Source organism: Aphelocoma coerulescens, chromosome 1 (genome assembly GCF_041296385.1).
Source record: "Aphelocoma coerulescens isolate FSJ_1873_10779 chromosome 1, UR_Acoe_1.0, whole genome shotgun sequence".
Taxonomy (NCBI): domain Eukaryota; kingdom Metazoa; phylum Chordata; class Aves; order Passeriformes; family Corvidae; genus Aphelocoma; species Aphelocoma coerulescens.
Window position 1 is genome coordinate 31,701,861 of NC_091013.1, and position 13,512 is coordinate 31,715,372.

The following is a 13,512-nucleotide window of genomic DNA, read 5'->3' on the forward strand; positions in this document are numbered from 1 at the left end:
CCTGAAATGGACCTTCCCAGGATGGGGTTAATGACTTTTCTTTCCAGGATTTTATTAACACCCAGTCACCTGGATTGATGTGATGTAAATTGAAATCAAGTGGGGGAGTTTGTGGTAGAAAACCTCTTTCCCTTAGCAACTCTAGATTTTTGGCAATTATCTGTACATATTTTTGTACATTGGTGTTTCCACACTCTTTCACATTCAACTCTTGTGGTGTAGCAAGGTAGGGTAATCCATACAACATCTCATATGGTGAACAACCCAAATCAGATCTTGGCTGTGTCCTAATTCTAAGAAGAGCAAGTGGAAGGCATTTTACCCAGGTCCATTTTGTTTCCAGCATTAATTTTGTGAGGGTGTTCTTGATTGTCTGGTTCATCCGTTCCACTCTCCCAGAGCTCTGTGGATGCCACGGGGTGTGTAATCTCCAATTTGTTCCTAATTGCTGAGCCAATTGTTGTACAATTTGGGAGGTAAAATGAGTACCTCGATCTGAATCTATGCGGTGGACTATCCCATAACGGGGGATAATTTGCTCGAGGATCACCTTACTCACTGTCTGGGCTGTTGCATTGACAGTTGGAATAGCTTCCACCCAGTGGGTAAGGTGATCAACGATTACCAATAGGTATTTCCACCTCTGGACAGGAGGCATTTCTGTAAAGTCAATTTGAATGTTTTGGAAAGGCCTGATTGCTAATTCAATTCCTCCGCCAGTGTTCTTTTTCATTACCTTTTTGTTAACTTTTTGACAGATTACACAGTCCCGGGTTATTTGGTTGGCTATTTCATAAACACCAGTGCATCCAAAGGTTCTGAGATAGTGATCCGCCAGAGCCTTTGAACCCCAATGATTGCTTTGGTGGATATTTTGTAGAATTTCTCGGGTTAAATTTTTGTTTAAAATTTGGCGTTTATCTGGTAAATACCAGCGGCCTTGAGAATCCTCATTGGCACCAATTAAAACTAATTTCTGTTTTTCCTGATCAGTAAAAATGGGCGTGGGTAAAATGTTAGTTTGTGGAATAGTGTCAGATGTGGTGGTGTTAGTTGGAAGTTGGTTTACTTCCATCACTTTTACCTCTTCTTCCACTGCTGCTTCTTTTGCTGCCAAGTCTGCTAGGTTGTTCCCCCGAGCTTCTTTTGTGGTTCCCGATTGATGACCTGGAATATGCACCACTGAGATCACCTGAGGCAGTTGCAGTGCTTTTAGAATTTTTAGGATCAATTCCTTATGTAGGATATCTTTCCCTTTGGTGTTTAGGAACCCCCTTTCGGACCAGATTTTTCCAAAGGTGTGGACTACGCCATAAGCGTATCTGGAGTCAGTGTAAATGGTCCCGATGCTTCCTGCTAGTCGGTGGAGTGCTTTTTCTAGGGCATAGAGCTCACAGACCTGAGCTGACCAGGTCGGTGGCAGTCTGCCCTTTTCTAGCACACACATTTGGTGTCCATCGACCACTGAATAGCCAGAGCATCGCTTTCCATCCACCACTCGAGATGACCCGTCAATGAAGAGGATTTCCCCTTCATTGAGGGGACAGTCCACTAGGTCCTCTCTGACTTTTGTTTGGATATCAATTATCTCAATGCAATTGTGTTCAATTTCTTTTTCTGATGGGGTCCCATAAAGAAATTGAGCTGGATTTTGGTGTGTACACACAACTAACCTCAGGTGGTCTGAGTGCATGAGAATGGCTTCATATTTGACTATTCTTGGGTCAGTTAACCACTCTGCAGCCCTGTGAGCTAAAATGGTTTTGATTGAGTGTGGTGTATGCACTGTCAAGTCTCCACCAAAAATGAGTTTTTGACTCTCCGAGACCAGAACAGCTGCTGCGGCGATGGACTGGATGCAGACGGGCCATCCTCTGGACACTGGATCTAGTAATTTGGAAAGAAAAGCAACCGGCTTCCTGACTCCTCCCCACTCCTGGGTCAAGACGCCATAGGCAACTCCTTTCTCCACATTAACAAATAGATCGAAGGGTTTTTCTAGTGAAGGAAGGCTTAAAACAGGTGCTTTTGTTAATTTCTCTTTCAGATTTTGTAATTTTTGTGTATCTGAATTAGTCCAATTAAAAGGTTCTTCTTCTATTAGTTTTTCATATAAAAATTTGGCAGATTGTGAATACTGATCAATCCACAGTTTGCAGTATCCAAATAGGCCTAATAATTGCCGGATTTCTCGTTTTGAAGTTGGAGGTGGTAGATTTAGGATTCCTTCTACTCTTTCAGCACTGAGTTTTTTTGTGCCATGGCCAATTAGATGTCCCAAATACTTCACCTCCTGTAGCACAAATTGTAATTTAGGTTTTGACACCCTCAGCCCGTTCCTCCCTAGAAAATTCAGTAACTGAATTGTAGCAGTTCTTACCGTAGACTCCTGTTCCCCAGAGAGGAGCAGGTCGTCTACGTACTGAGTTACCTGAATCCCTTCGGGTGGAGAAAAGGAACTTAGCAAATCTTCTAGCGCTTGGCCAAAGAGTGTGGGTGCCTCGGTGTACCCTTGAGGCAGGCGAGTCCAGCGCAGCTGCTGCCTCCGTCCAGTGTCTGGATCCTCCCAGGTAAATGCAAAGATGTCTCTGCAATGAGAATCTAGAGGACATGACCAGAAAGCATCTTTAAGGTCAATAACAGAGAACCAGGCATGTGCTGGGGGTACCCGACTCAGGAGTGTATAGGGGTCCTGCACCAGTGGGTACCTGGTTTGGACTCTCTTATTGACCTCACGCAGATCTTGTACAAGCCGGAATGACTTATCTGGTTTCTGGACAGCCAAAATTGGAGTGTTGTAACTGGATTTGCAGGTCTCAAGAATTCCATCTTGTAATAAGTCCATGATAACAGGCTTCAGGCCCTTTCTTTTGTCCTTGGAGAGGGGATATTGTGGTACACGTACTGGCTGGCTATTTGGGAGCAACTCAATTGTTAGAGGTGTGATGTCCATTTTTCCCCGGTTGCCAGGTTTGGCCCACACTACCGGGTCAATGTGTTGCTCATCTACTAAAGATAAAACAAACAATTTAGTGGTCATTTTTCCACCCTGCGGTACCACCCCAACCCTCAGAGGTATTTGGAAGTCACGTCCTAAAAGATTGATCCCAGCTTGAGGTAGGTATAACACATCCCCTGTATGGGTACGTCCTTGTATGGAAAGGATTACATTTTTAATTACAGGAACAGCAAAGCTTTCACCATTAGCACCATATATATCTAATGTATCTTGAGAAATAAAACATCCTGGAGGTGTTTTAGTGACACAGGTTCTTTCAGCACCTGTGTCCACTAAAAACTCCACTTGTTGTCTCTGGGGTCCAGCTTCTAATTTTATCAAGGGCTCTTTAAGATGTTTTTGCCCCAGAGAATAAAGCCCCTGACCCCTTCAGTTGTTCAAAATTTGTCCCTCCATTTGAAGGACTCCTTGATCTCTCTGCTTTTTAAAACAGTACCACTGCCCGTGGCCTGGTTTATTACAGTATGTGCAAATTAACCTCTCAGGTCTTTGAACAATTGGGGTAGATTGTTTATTGCAAACACAAACCTGTGGCTGTTGCTGAGAGCAGATTTGGGTTTGCTGTTGTGGGATGCCCCTTTGGGAAGTTCTTTGTGTAGGAGGGTTGTGGTTTGGAGCATTAGTACTGTTATTCATTATTCGGCTTTTAGCCTTCATCCTCTCTTCATCCCTCCTAACAAAGACTTTTTGGGCTTCCTCTAGTAATTCATCTAGTTCCCTCTCTGGCCATTTTTCCAATTTTTCCAATTTTTTCCTGATGTCAGGCCAGGAGTGAAGCACAAAATGTACCTTTAGCATAGTTTTGCCTCCCTCACTGTCTAAGTCAATGACAGAATAAAGTTGAATGTTATTCCTTAACCGAGCCATCCAAGCTGTTGGGGACTCATCCTTTTCCTGTTCCCCACAAAATGCTTTTTTCATATTATTAACTCGAGGAACAGCTTCTCTAATCCCTTTTATAATTAAATTTCTGTAGTCCTTCATGTTCCTCCTGCCCTCTTCTGAATTTGGGTTCCATTCAGGGTCTGTCAGTGGTAATTTTTGTTCTCCAATTGGGCCTTGATTAGAATTATTTTCTCTGTCCCAGACTGTCACTCCTGCAGCTCTAATCAATTTTCTTTCCTCAATGGTGAATAAGGAGTGAAGGATGGATTGTATCTCTCCCCAATTATAAATATTAGGGCCGAGGAATTGATCAAATTGGTCAGCTAGACCAATAGGGTCAGCCATCAGACTTTTCATTTCTTTTTTAAATTCTCGTACCTCAGATGAAGCTAGAGGTACAACTACATAACCAATTCCTCCTTGAGCATTTCCCATGGGTACCTCCCTAAGAGGTAAAATTTTAGACTCATGGGGAGTGCTAAGGCAGGTGGGACAGTCAGGTGTTTTAAATGATTTCTTTCTAGTGCAAGATGCTGGGCCATCCTGGCTAGAAGAAATCCTTTGTCCGGTTGTCTTTTTGTGAGAGCAGGAAGGAATAGAATTTTCTTTTTCACTTTCATTCTCATTTTCTGAGTCCCTTTCGATTGGGTGGCTTGATGAAGGAAGGACCCTTTCTTGTTCAATTTGGACCCCCCTTTCTGGAGGAGTTACTGGAGGAAGGTAGTCTAGGGGGTCCCACTTTGGTTTATTTAATTTAGGTTTTTGTTTTTCTTTCTGTTTGTGTTCTTCTGCAATGGAAAAAATTTGGTTTGAATTTTTATTAAGTCCAATTGAATTAGATTTAGTTTCCTCTCCCAATTCTAATTTTTTGCTTTGGTCTTCATTTTGTTTTTGCCAATAATTTAACCAAATTTTAGCATAGTCTAATTCATCAGAATGTTTTGGAGCTTTGTAATGTACATAAGAATGCAAAGCCTCACAAAGCCATTTTTCAGAAGACCCATACTTGGGCCATTTGAGACCATCTTTGTTAATTTTATGTTTTGGCCACTTAAAAACACAGTACCTGATCATTTGACACTGGTCTTTTTCTTTAGTTAAAAGATTTTCTTCCCACTTTAGGAGCATTTGCCCTAACGGGCTTTCTGGGAAAATTTTGTATTTCTTCATTAGGTCTTTCTTTTTGCTATTCGCTTGTCCCATTTTGTTACTGGGAAGCAAACAAGTAGCTAGTGCAGAAGAAAAAAAATTTCCTTTTTTTTTTTTTTTTTTTTTTTTTTTTTTTTTTTTTAATTAATTAAATAAACCAAAGTATTGTATTATATAAAACAATTAAAATATTGCATAAGGAAATAATGTTACAAAATAACCTAAATTCAATACACTATCACAATTAAAAAAATGATAATAAAGTTATAAGCATAAAATACAATACAACTAATATAGAGAAAAGCAAGCAGGGTTAGTAGATATATAAGGGAATGAATGATGGTGAATCTGTGGGAAAATTAAATATGGTAGGCTGGTGAGAAACAAATATGTTGCAAGAAAATATTAATTTTAATTATAAAAAGAATAATTAGTGAATATTTAAATTGGTTAAAGTATAACTGAAATTTAGATAGTTTTATACATATATACTTAGAATTTAAGAAACAAGAGTTGTCTTTATTAGCAAAGGAGAGATAAATTTAAAATATTTATAATCGAATTAAAGGAAAAAGATTATAATGAATAACACAAACAGTAATTCAAAATATCAAAGTAGTGTCTTATGATTAAAGCAGATAAAGCAAATTACAACTACAATCCAATAACCCAAACACTCCAAACTAACAGGAAGTATAAAGGTGCTAGATAGCACTGACCAGAAGAGTGCAGCTAAAACAAGTTCACACATGCACTTAGAACAGCAAAAGGGGTGCAGTTCAAATTAAAAGGACACAAAATGGCGGCCGACCACGTGGCGGCCCGAAATTTCAAAATGGCGGCCGACCACGTGGAAACCCGAAATTTCAAAATGGCGGCCGACCACGCGGCGGCGCGAAATTTCAAAATGGCGGCCGACCACGCGGCGGCGCGAAATTTCAAAATGGCGGCCGACCACGCGGCAGCCCGAAATTTCAAAATGGCGGCCGACCACGCGGCGGCGCGAAATTTCAAAATGGCGGCCGACCACGCGGCAGCCCGAAATTTCAAAATGGCCGCCGACCACGCGGCGAAAAGAAAAAGAGAGGGGTTTAAAATGAGGTTTCTCCTCAGTTCTAGACCCGAGGAGACTGAGACACTAATAAAAATGAATTTGGGGCTGCGCACACCCCTAAAACGTGGAAACCTCCCCCCAGAAAGGCTGATCACCACACTCGATCCTCCCCTCTGTGTCTCTAAAGGGGTGATCCCTCGTGGTGCCCTTAAAAATGAACCCTTTCAAGCACACTCACACACACACTGGGGGCGGCCAACCCCCCCACACACTCTCTCACAAAAGGAATTCCACTCGGAGGTTCCCCAAAAACTAATAGCCCTTAAAAAGGGTAAGTCCCTAACTAAGTTCCCTTTAAGAAGGGTTCAAGCCTTACCACAAGTCTTTCTCCACCGGAGGTGTCCTTTCTCTGCTGCAGTAATCCTTGTGGGAGCCCAGAAAATCCAAGGAGAAAAAAAACCAAAAAAATCGCAAAAATTCAAAAATAGTAAAATTAACCAAAATACCTGGATTTTAGGGCAAAAATAGGATCCCGGAGAGCCCCCAAAAGAGTTGTGAGGAATGAGACAACTCTTTTTAGAAATTAAAACAATTTATTAAAACAGAAAAATTGAAAAATTGCAAAAAAAAAACCTAACAAAATATAAAAATTTGGGATCCAGATGGCTCGAGAGATATGCCCCAGGAGCGCAGGGATTCAGGAACTTTAGGCTTAAGACAGCTCTGAACCTCAGGTAGAGAAAAAAATAAACTTGCAGTTTAGGCTGGTCAAAAAGAAATCTATTTCTAAAAGCCCCTAGAAAGGGGTAGGCTTCTCCAGCACTGCCTTAGCAAGCTGGAGAGGAAGGGAGAAGAGAGTGGGCGTGTCTTCTCTTACACTTTTATAGCTTTTGCTCCGCCCACAGTCCGCCCACAGCCCACCCACAGTCCACCCCCCTGGTTCAAGGCGGTTGGTGTTTTCCCCTTGACAGACCACCTCTGTCCACCAATGGCTCCTCCTGGTCAGAGGGGTGATATTAGTTGAGATAAGGGTCATGTGCTTATGGGGGGCTGGGCTGTTTGTTGCAACTGGGGTTTTTTTAAAATCTGCCTTGAAACCAAGATACAAGTAAAACATAAAAATACATCCAACACATCTTAAAACACTTGTAAAGGTATACAGTAAACACAGGAAGATCATTAAAAACTTGATTAGTGTACCTGGACTGATGGATTGATTTTAACATTCAATTTAAAAATATTAAGCTCAAATTAATTAAGGCACTTAATATGCAAAGACCAAGCACAAATAGGGATTTCATGTATGACAAAGGCAAGAGTTACTGGCCTGTATTTCCCTGTGTCTTCCATATTTCGTTTCGAATCAGTAGGAACTTTCACCAAATTGCCACTACTTCTCAAATATGATGGATAGTGGCTTAGCCACTTCATCCACCAGTTCCCTCAGGAATGGGCCTGGAGGAAAGGACAATACTGTGAGAATGTAATGGTTATATGAATAGCTTTTCCTTCGGGGGAGAGCTGGAGTCGGGGTTTCTAGGAGCTCTTCACAACCATCCAGAATAACCAGATACCTGGAAGAAGACGAACCACCTCCCGGCTTGGCATGCGGAGAGGGGCGTTTGGGAGGGCGCGGCAGCTCGCCGGCCGCTGCCCGGCTCCCAGGGAACGCGGCGGGACGGATGGAGGGAAGGAAGGAGGGAGGAAAGGAGGCGGGTGTTGGGGCGACAGCGGTGATGCCCGGGGCGGCAGCAGACGCCAGTGCTCCCCCTGGCCCCGGTACTGGCCATGAGCGGCTCCCCGAGGCGCCGGAGGGGGAGAGCGGAGAGTCGCGCCGAGGTAGCGACCGGCGGGACTCGGGCGCGCCCCGGGCGGCGGCGTGTGCGGGGGGCCCGGGGCGTGCGGGGGCCCGGGGTGTGCGGGGGGCCCGGGGCGTGCGGGGGGCCCGGGGCGTGCGGGGGCCCGGGGCGTGCGGGGGGCCCGGGGCGTGCGGGTGCTCTGGGGAGCAAGGAGGAAAGGGCATCTGAAGTGGTTCATCACTGAACTACTTGGGAACGCAAACACGTTTTGGGGGGCTTAATCAGTCCAAAACGTTTGCTAACTCTGAGTGCTCCTGGTCCTGCAAGAAGGGCTGCTGCGGGTGTCTCTAGTGCTGCATGAAGCCGCGAGCGAGGAGTTCTGATGGGAAGCTGAATCCCAGTTGCGATGGGGTTGTGTTTTTGCAGTTTAGAGGATGGTGGTGAAATGTGTCACAGCAGTAAATTCTTACCACTTTATGGCAAGTATAGTGTACGTATTTATTTTAGGATATATAATATTGTCATGTTTTCCAAAAAGTGCTCTTTCAATAGTTGGTAAAAGCAGTATTGAGAGTGAGCAAATACTGTGTGTAAATTCTATGTGTAGATTTGAGTCCTTAGTGCTCAGTGAGGTACTGAAGGAGCCAGCTGCTCTGATCTGTTCCCTTCCCTAGGACTGGGGCAATGCATATAACTGCAGAACCTGAGAGTGCCTCTTTCAGAGAGAACAGAATATTGGGATGGGATTCACCTAATATAATTGATATGTCAACAGTGATGATGATTGTAATAGATATCTAGGCTGTCTTTATCATCAGAGGTACACCTAGGATATGACTAATTTTAGTATGAATGCAAAAAATTGATTGTAGGAATCACTTTCTAGAAATTACTCTTTGTAAAGACCCAAAATTAAATTAGTTTACTCTAAAACAAATGGGATTAGATGTGCAATTTTGAATTTCAGAATTGCAGTTTATCTTCAGAATCCGTTTTAGGCCCCTACATGACTTTCTGGATTTCAACAATACTTACTTGCACATTACTTTATTTCCATGGCAAAAATTTACCTTTTGTGGACCTTAAACAAACATGGTGGCCTACTTCCTTTCATATTTAAAAATTCATTAGCTATTCCAGGACAAATATACTTAATTGTCCTCCTTAGTTTTGAACAGATATATTTCAAGTTAATTAACATTTAGTTTTTATGTCCTTTTCTTTCTTGTTAGATCCATATTAGAAGGACATTCAGACATATTCTGCAATATAACAAAAAAGAGAAAATACAGACATTCAGAAGTTACTTTAAAGTATTATGTGGATATTTATTTTAATTAGATATCTGCTTCATCTTCATTTTGAAGAGTATATTTATCTGTTTTACATTGAAGTATCAATATTTACAAAAGTTTTATTTCAGTGAAGGTATTCTTTCATTTATGCTAATGCAGGTTATTTTACAAACAATCTGAGATAAAGCAGGGGAGGTCACCTTCAAGGCTTGATGCCTTTATTAAGTCACTGGAAAAGGACTGCTATAAATGTGAGACTGAGAATTTGTTGAAGGTATTAGGAAACACATTTTTAAGTCCTAAGTGAACCTCTACTTGTGGCAGCATGTAAAAAAAAAAATTACCCATCCAGGTGAGCTTGGGGAATCACTTTGGAAGAGGAGGAATGCACTTTTTAGAATGTCAGTTTATCTCATGTTAAACTACTAAAGCTATAACTACCAGGAAGAAAAACAAATTGATTGTAAACAGAAGGATGCGTAAAGCAGGAGTGGGCCAATAATAGAAGTTTTCAAACCAGATATAATTAGCAAGTGTTTTAAGTTCTATTGCTCTACTTTAACCTTATATCTCCATATTCTTTAAGGGAGTGATTTCTGATCCAGGAGTCTTGAAAATGCCAGGAGAACGTGAAGAACTTGAGTCAACACTGAAAATATATGAGTGTCATGTGGCAGAAATTCAGGGTAACTTCAAAGTTTTAACAGCTGAGAGCAAAAAAATTGTCAATCTTTATGAACAGGTAATTTTATTTATATTTGTATGATTAATAGAAATAACAAGGTAATGTGCAAGAAAAAATATTTTTGGCTTTGTATGAAAAAAGAAAGAATGCAAAGTATTTGTTAAAAAATAGAAAAAAAAGTTATGGAAATTCTGTTATTTGAATCTGTCAGTTCAATGCAAGTTTGTAAGTGCTGTCCTGAGTTAAAAATGCTTTCCTGAATCAAAGAATGTGTGCACAAATGATTACTACATCTTTGAAATTACACAGTTTCTGGGATGTTCTACATTACCAGCCATAGGCCATAGTAATATATTGATTATCTATTCCAGGCGCAGGAGGAGAGTTCCCAGCTTCATCAGGAAGTTATAAAATGCCCCAGGACTCCCAAAAGCACTGTGATAGGTCAAGCTGTATTAAGACACATGGAGATAGAAAGGGATACAGCACTGCCAGATTTCTGAAGGATGCCTACAGAACGTGATAGCTTCAGGGAGCAGGTACAGGTTTGATTCTGTTCCATCCCACCTCAGCCCCACCCCACAGGTTATTTAAACATGAAAACTACTTAGCAGTGTAATTAAAGTTGCTACAGATTTCTGTTCTGGTCCTGAGAATTAATTGCTTTACAAGTCTGTGGTGAGCTGAGACTTGTTCTATATGTGATTTTGTTGTTGCTCTTACTTGATAGAGATTTCCCAAGAAACTGCATTTAATGAAAAGGCTCATTTGGAACAGAGAATTGAAGAGCTTGAAACTACTGTTCATAATGTAAGGGAAAATAATTATTTATGGAATTTTAAATATAATACAGGTGATGTTCATGGTTAATCCTGCAGGACCAACCTGACTGCTATCAGGAAACAACAGGCTGAGAGCAGTGGATGTTATTTACCAAGACTATTTCCCTCTACTCTGCTCTGGTAGGACAGCACCTTGAGGACTGTGTCCAGCTCTGGGGTCTCCAACATAATAAGGACATGGACCTGTTGGAGTTAGTCCAGAGGAGGCCACGAAGATGGTCAGAGCAGACTGGAGCACCTCTCCTATGAAGACAGGCTGAGAGAGTTGGGATTGTTCAGCCTGGAGAAGGGAAGACTTGGAGGAGATATTTTAGTACCTTCTAGTACCTAAAGGGGATCAACAAGAGAGCTGGGGAAGGGCTTCTCACAGGAGCATGTAGTGACAGGACAAGGGGGAATGGTTTTAAACTGGAAGACGATAGGTTTAGAGTAGGTACAAGTTAGAAATTCTTCACTGTGAGGGTGGTGAGGCCCTGGAACAGATTGCCTAGAGAAGCTGTGGATGTCCCATCCCTGGAAGTGTTCAAAGACCAGTCTGGATGGAGCACTCAGCAATCTGGTGTAATGAAAGTTGTCCCTGCCCATTGCAGGGGGTGTGGAACAAGATGGTCTTTAAAGTTCCTTCCAACTGAAACCATTCTGTGATTCTGTGATTTTAACACTGTACCAAGCTTTCAACACTGTTACCCACAGTGTTCATATATCCAGGTTATGATAGGCATGTTCCACCTGGAGTAGAAGTGGCTTAAGAGGGACATAAGTCCTGCCTGCCAGTACTCATCAAGAAATCATAAACAGGCTTTTTACTGCAGTGCTCGGTGGAAAGATGAGCAACAATGGGCATGCATTGAAACCAGAAAGGTCCAGGTTGAATACAAGGAAATACTTGCTTCTCATGAGGGCAGCTGAGCAGTCCCCAGCCTTGGAGATTTTCAAGACTGGACTGGACAAAGCCCTGAGCAGCCTGACCTCAGAGCTGGCCCTGCTTTGGGCAGGGGTTTAGGCTAGAGACCTGGGTCCATTCAAATGTGAATTGTCTTATGACTGTGTATTACTAAGACCTGGTGCTTCAAAGCTAAAAGTAATTGTTCAGTTCTGGCAAGTTGTATTTAATATGGTTTAAGTACTTGTGTGTGCAACTGTTTGCTAACATATGGCACTAAAATAGAAAATGAATATAAATCTTAATAAAATGAATATAAATCTTATATTTACTAACAGTCTTGCTAGAACTTGATGTTTAAATAAATTAACAACATTGATTTCTGTAGTATATCTTTCTTCTAGATCTTGTGGTTACAAATTCTGGTTTATCTTCTTTTTCCCCCTCAGCCTTCTAAAATCCTACCAAGCTTATAAATATAATACCACAGTTTATAATATTAAACTGAGTGCATCTGATATGAAGAATACACTGTAGGCTGAAATAGCTCTGAGTAGTAAATGATTTTTAATCACACACCTACGTACGACATGTAGTGAGTATTGGGAGTCCTGTTTTAGGTACATCATCTTATTTCTTCAGTTCTTTTGGTACCCTTTGAGGGTGATACATCAACATGAAATTTATGGCACTAGTATTGAAAAAGGTCCTGTATCCCAGAGGCTTACTGACTTGCTCTTTAGAGGCCTGACCTTTGATTATAGTAACACAGAAATTACTACTGAAAGATTTGGTAAGTGAGGAGGGGGATGAGGTGAGAATTTTTGTACTTTAAAAGAGGTGTTTCAAATAATTTAGAAAGGACAGTCTTTCAAATGTTAAGTGTAAACATTTTAATAAAAAGACAGAGGTTTCTTTAAACTGAATATTTCAAACCAGCTTTGCTGGAGCCTGTGCAGGAGGCTTTGGATCTATTCTTTGTTCTAGCTACAGACCTGAAGGCCTCATGATGGTAACTTGGTTACATAATGCTTTATGCAAGTGTTTTACAGTGATTTCTTTACCCGGTTATTGGCATAGGTGTGTAACTTAATAGAGGCCTAAAGCCATTATTGGTCATGTTGTATCCCAAACTGTGATTTCTTCCTTCATACACTCACAATAATGTTTTCTTTTATGTTATTTTGCACTAAAAACTTTTAATGTTGATCAATGACAAACATTTTTTACCTCGGGCATGATTACCAACAAAAAATTTACATGAATAAATGAAAATATTCCCAGAGGTCTGAAAGATGGGAAATTGATTTACCTTCAAAAGAAGTGAAAGTCACATTTCAGCTCTTTGCCAAGTATCTTCAGTAAACTGAGTCAGGCCTTTAGTAAATAAGATGCTTGGACATTTCTTCTTCAGCAAAAGAGTTGTGCTAAAAACAGAGTAAAAATTGAAATAATATAAATTCTATAAATCAGCTCTTTTTTTCCCTCAGCTGTTAATGTTTGATTATATTTATAGTTAGATAGTGAACAGTTAGAACAGATGTGCAAAGTGGCACTAATGAAAGACACATCTCTGGAAACTGAGATGAAAAGACTGACAAGAAAAGCAGTGGATTCTGAAACTGAGCTGAGTTGACAGGAAGCTGAATACGTTTCTCTTAGTTAAGTAAGAGCGTGTAATTGCATTAATTTGACTCATAACATCAGCCAGTGTTCACTGGTTTACATAACTGTTATATAGCACAAAGGCAAAGGAATTTACGAAAGCTGCTTATGAGCCATCCTCCTTTTTGGAATGAAATTGTTTTCCTCGTTGCTTATTTATATGTAAATATTCTTGTCTTGTTGATATGATGATATGGTGGAAACCATCTTCAGTGAAAAAGTAAAATTCACTTAAT

The 13,512-nt window shown here is 41.0% G+C and overlaps 1 protein-coding gene across 1 annotated transcript; it reads left to right on the top strand.

The window, feature by feature from the left end:
• The first annotated feature begins 7,877 nt into the window (after positions 1–7,877).
• Positions 7,878–13,277, top strand: LOC138117328 (testis-specific gene 10 protein-like). Its single transcript, XM_069027509.1, is given in 5 exon segments — positions 7,878–7,946; positions 9,788–9,943; positions 10,258–10,431; positions 10,619–10,696; positions 13,128–13,277. Coding segments are annotated over 5 exon segments (609 nt in total). The 5' UTR covers positions 7,878–7,895.
• Positions 13,278–13,512: the final 235 nt, after the last annotated feature.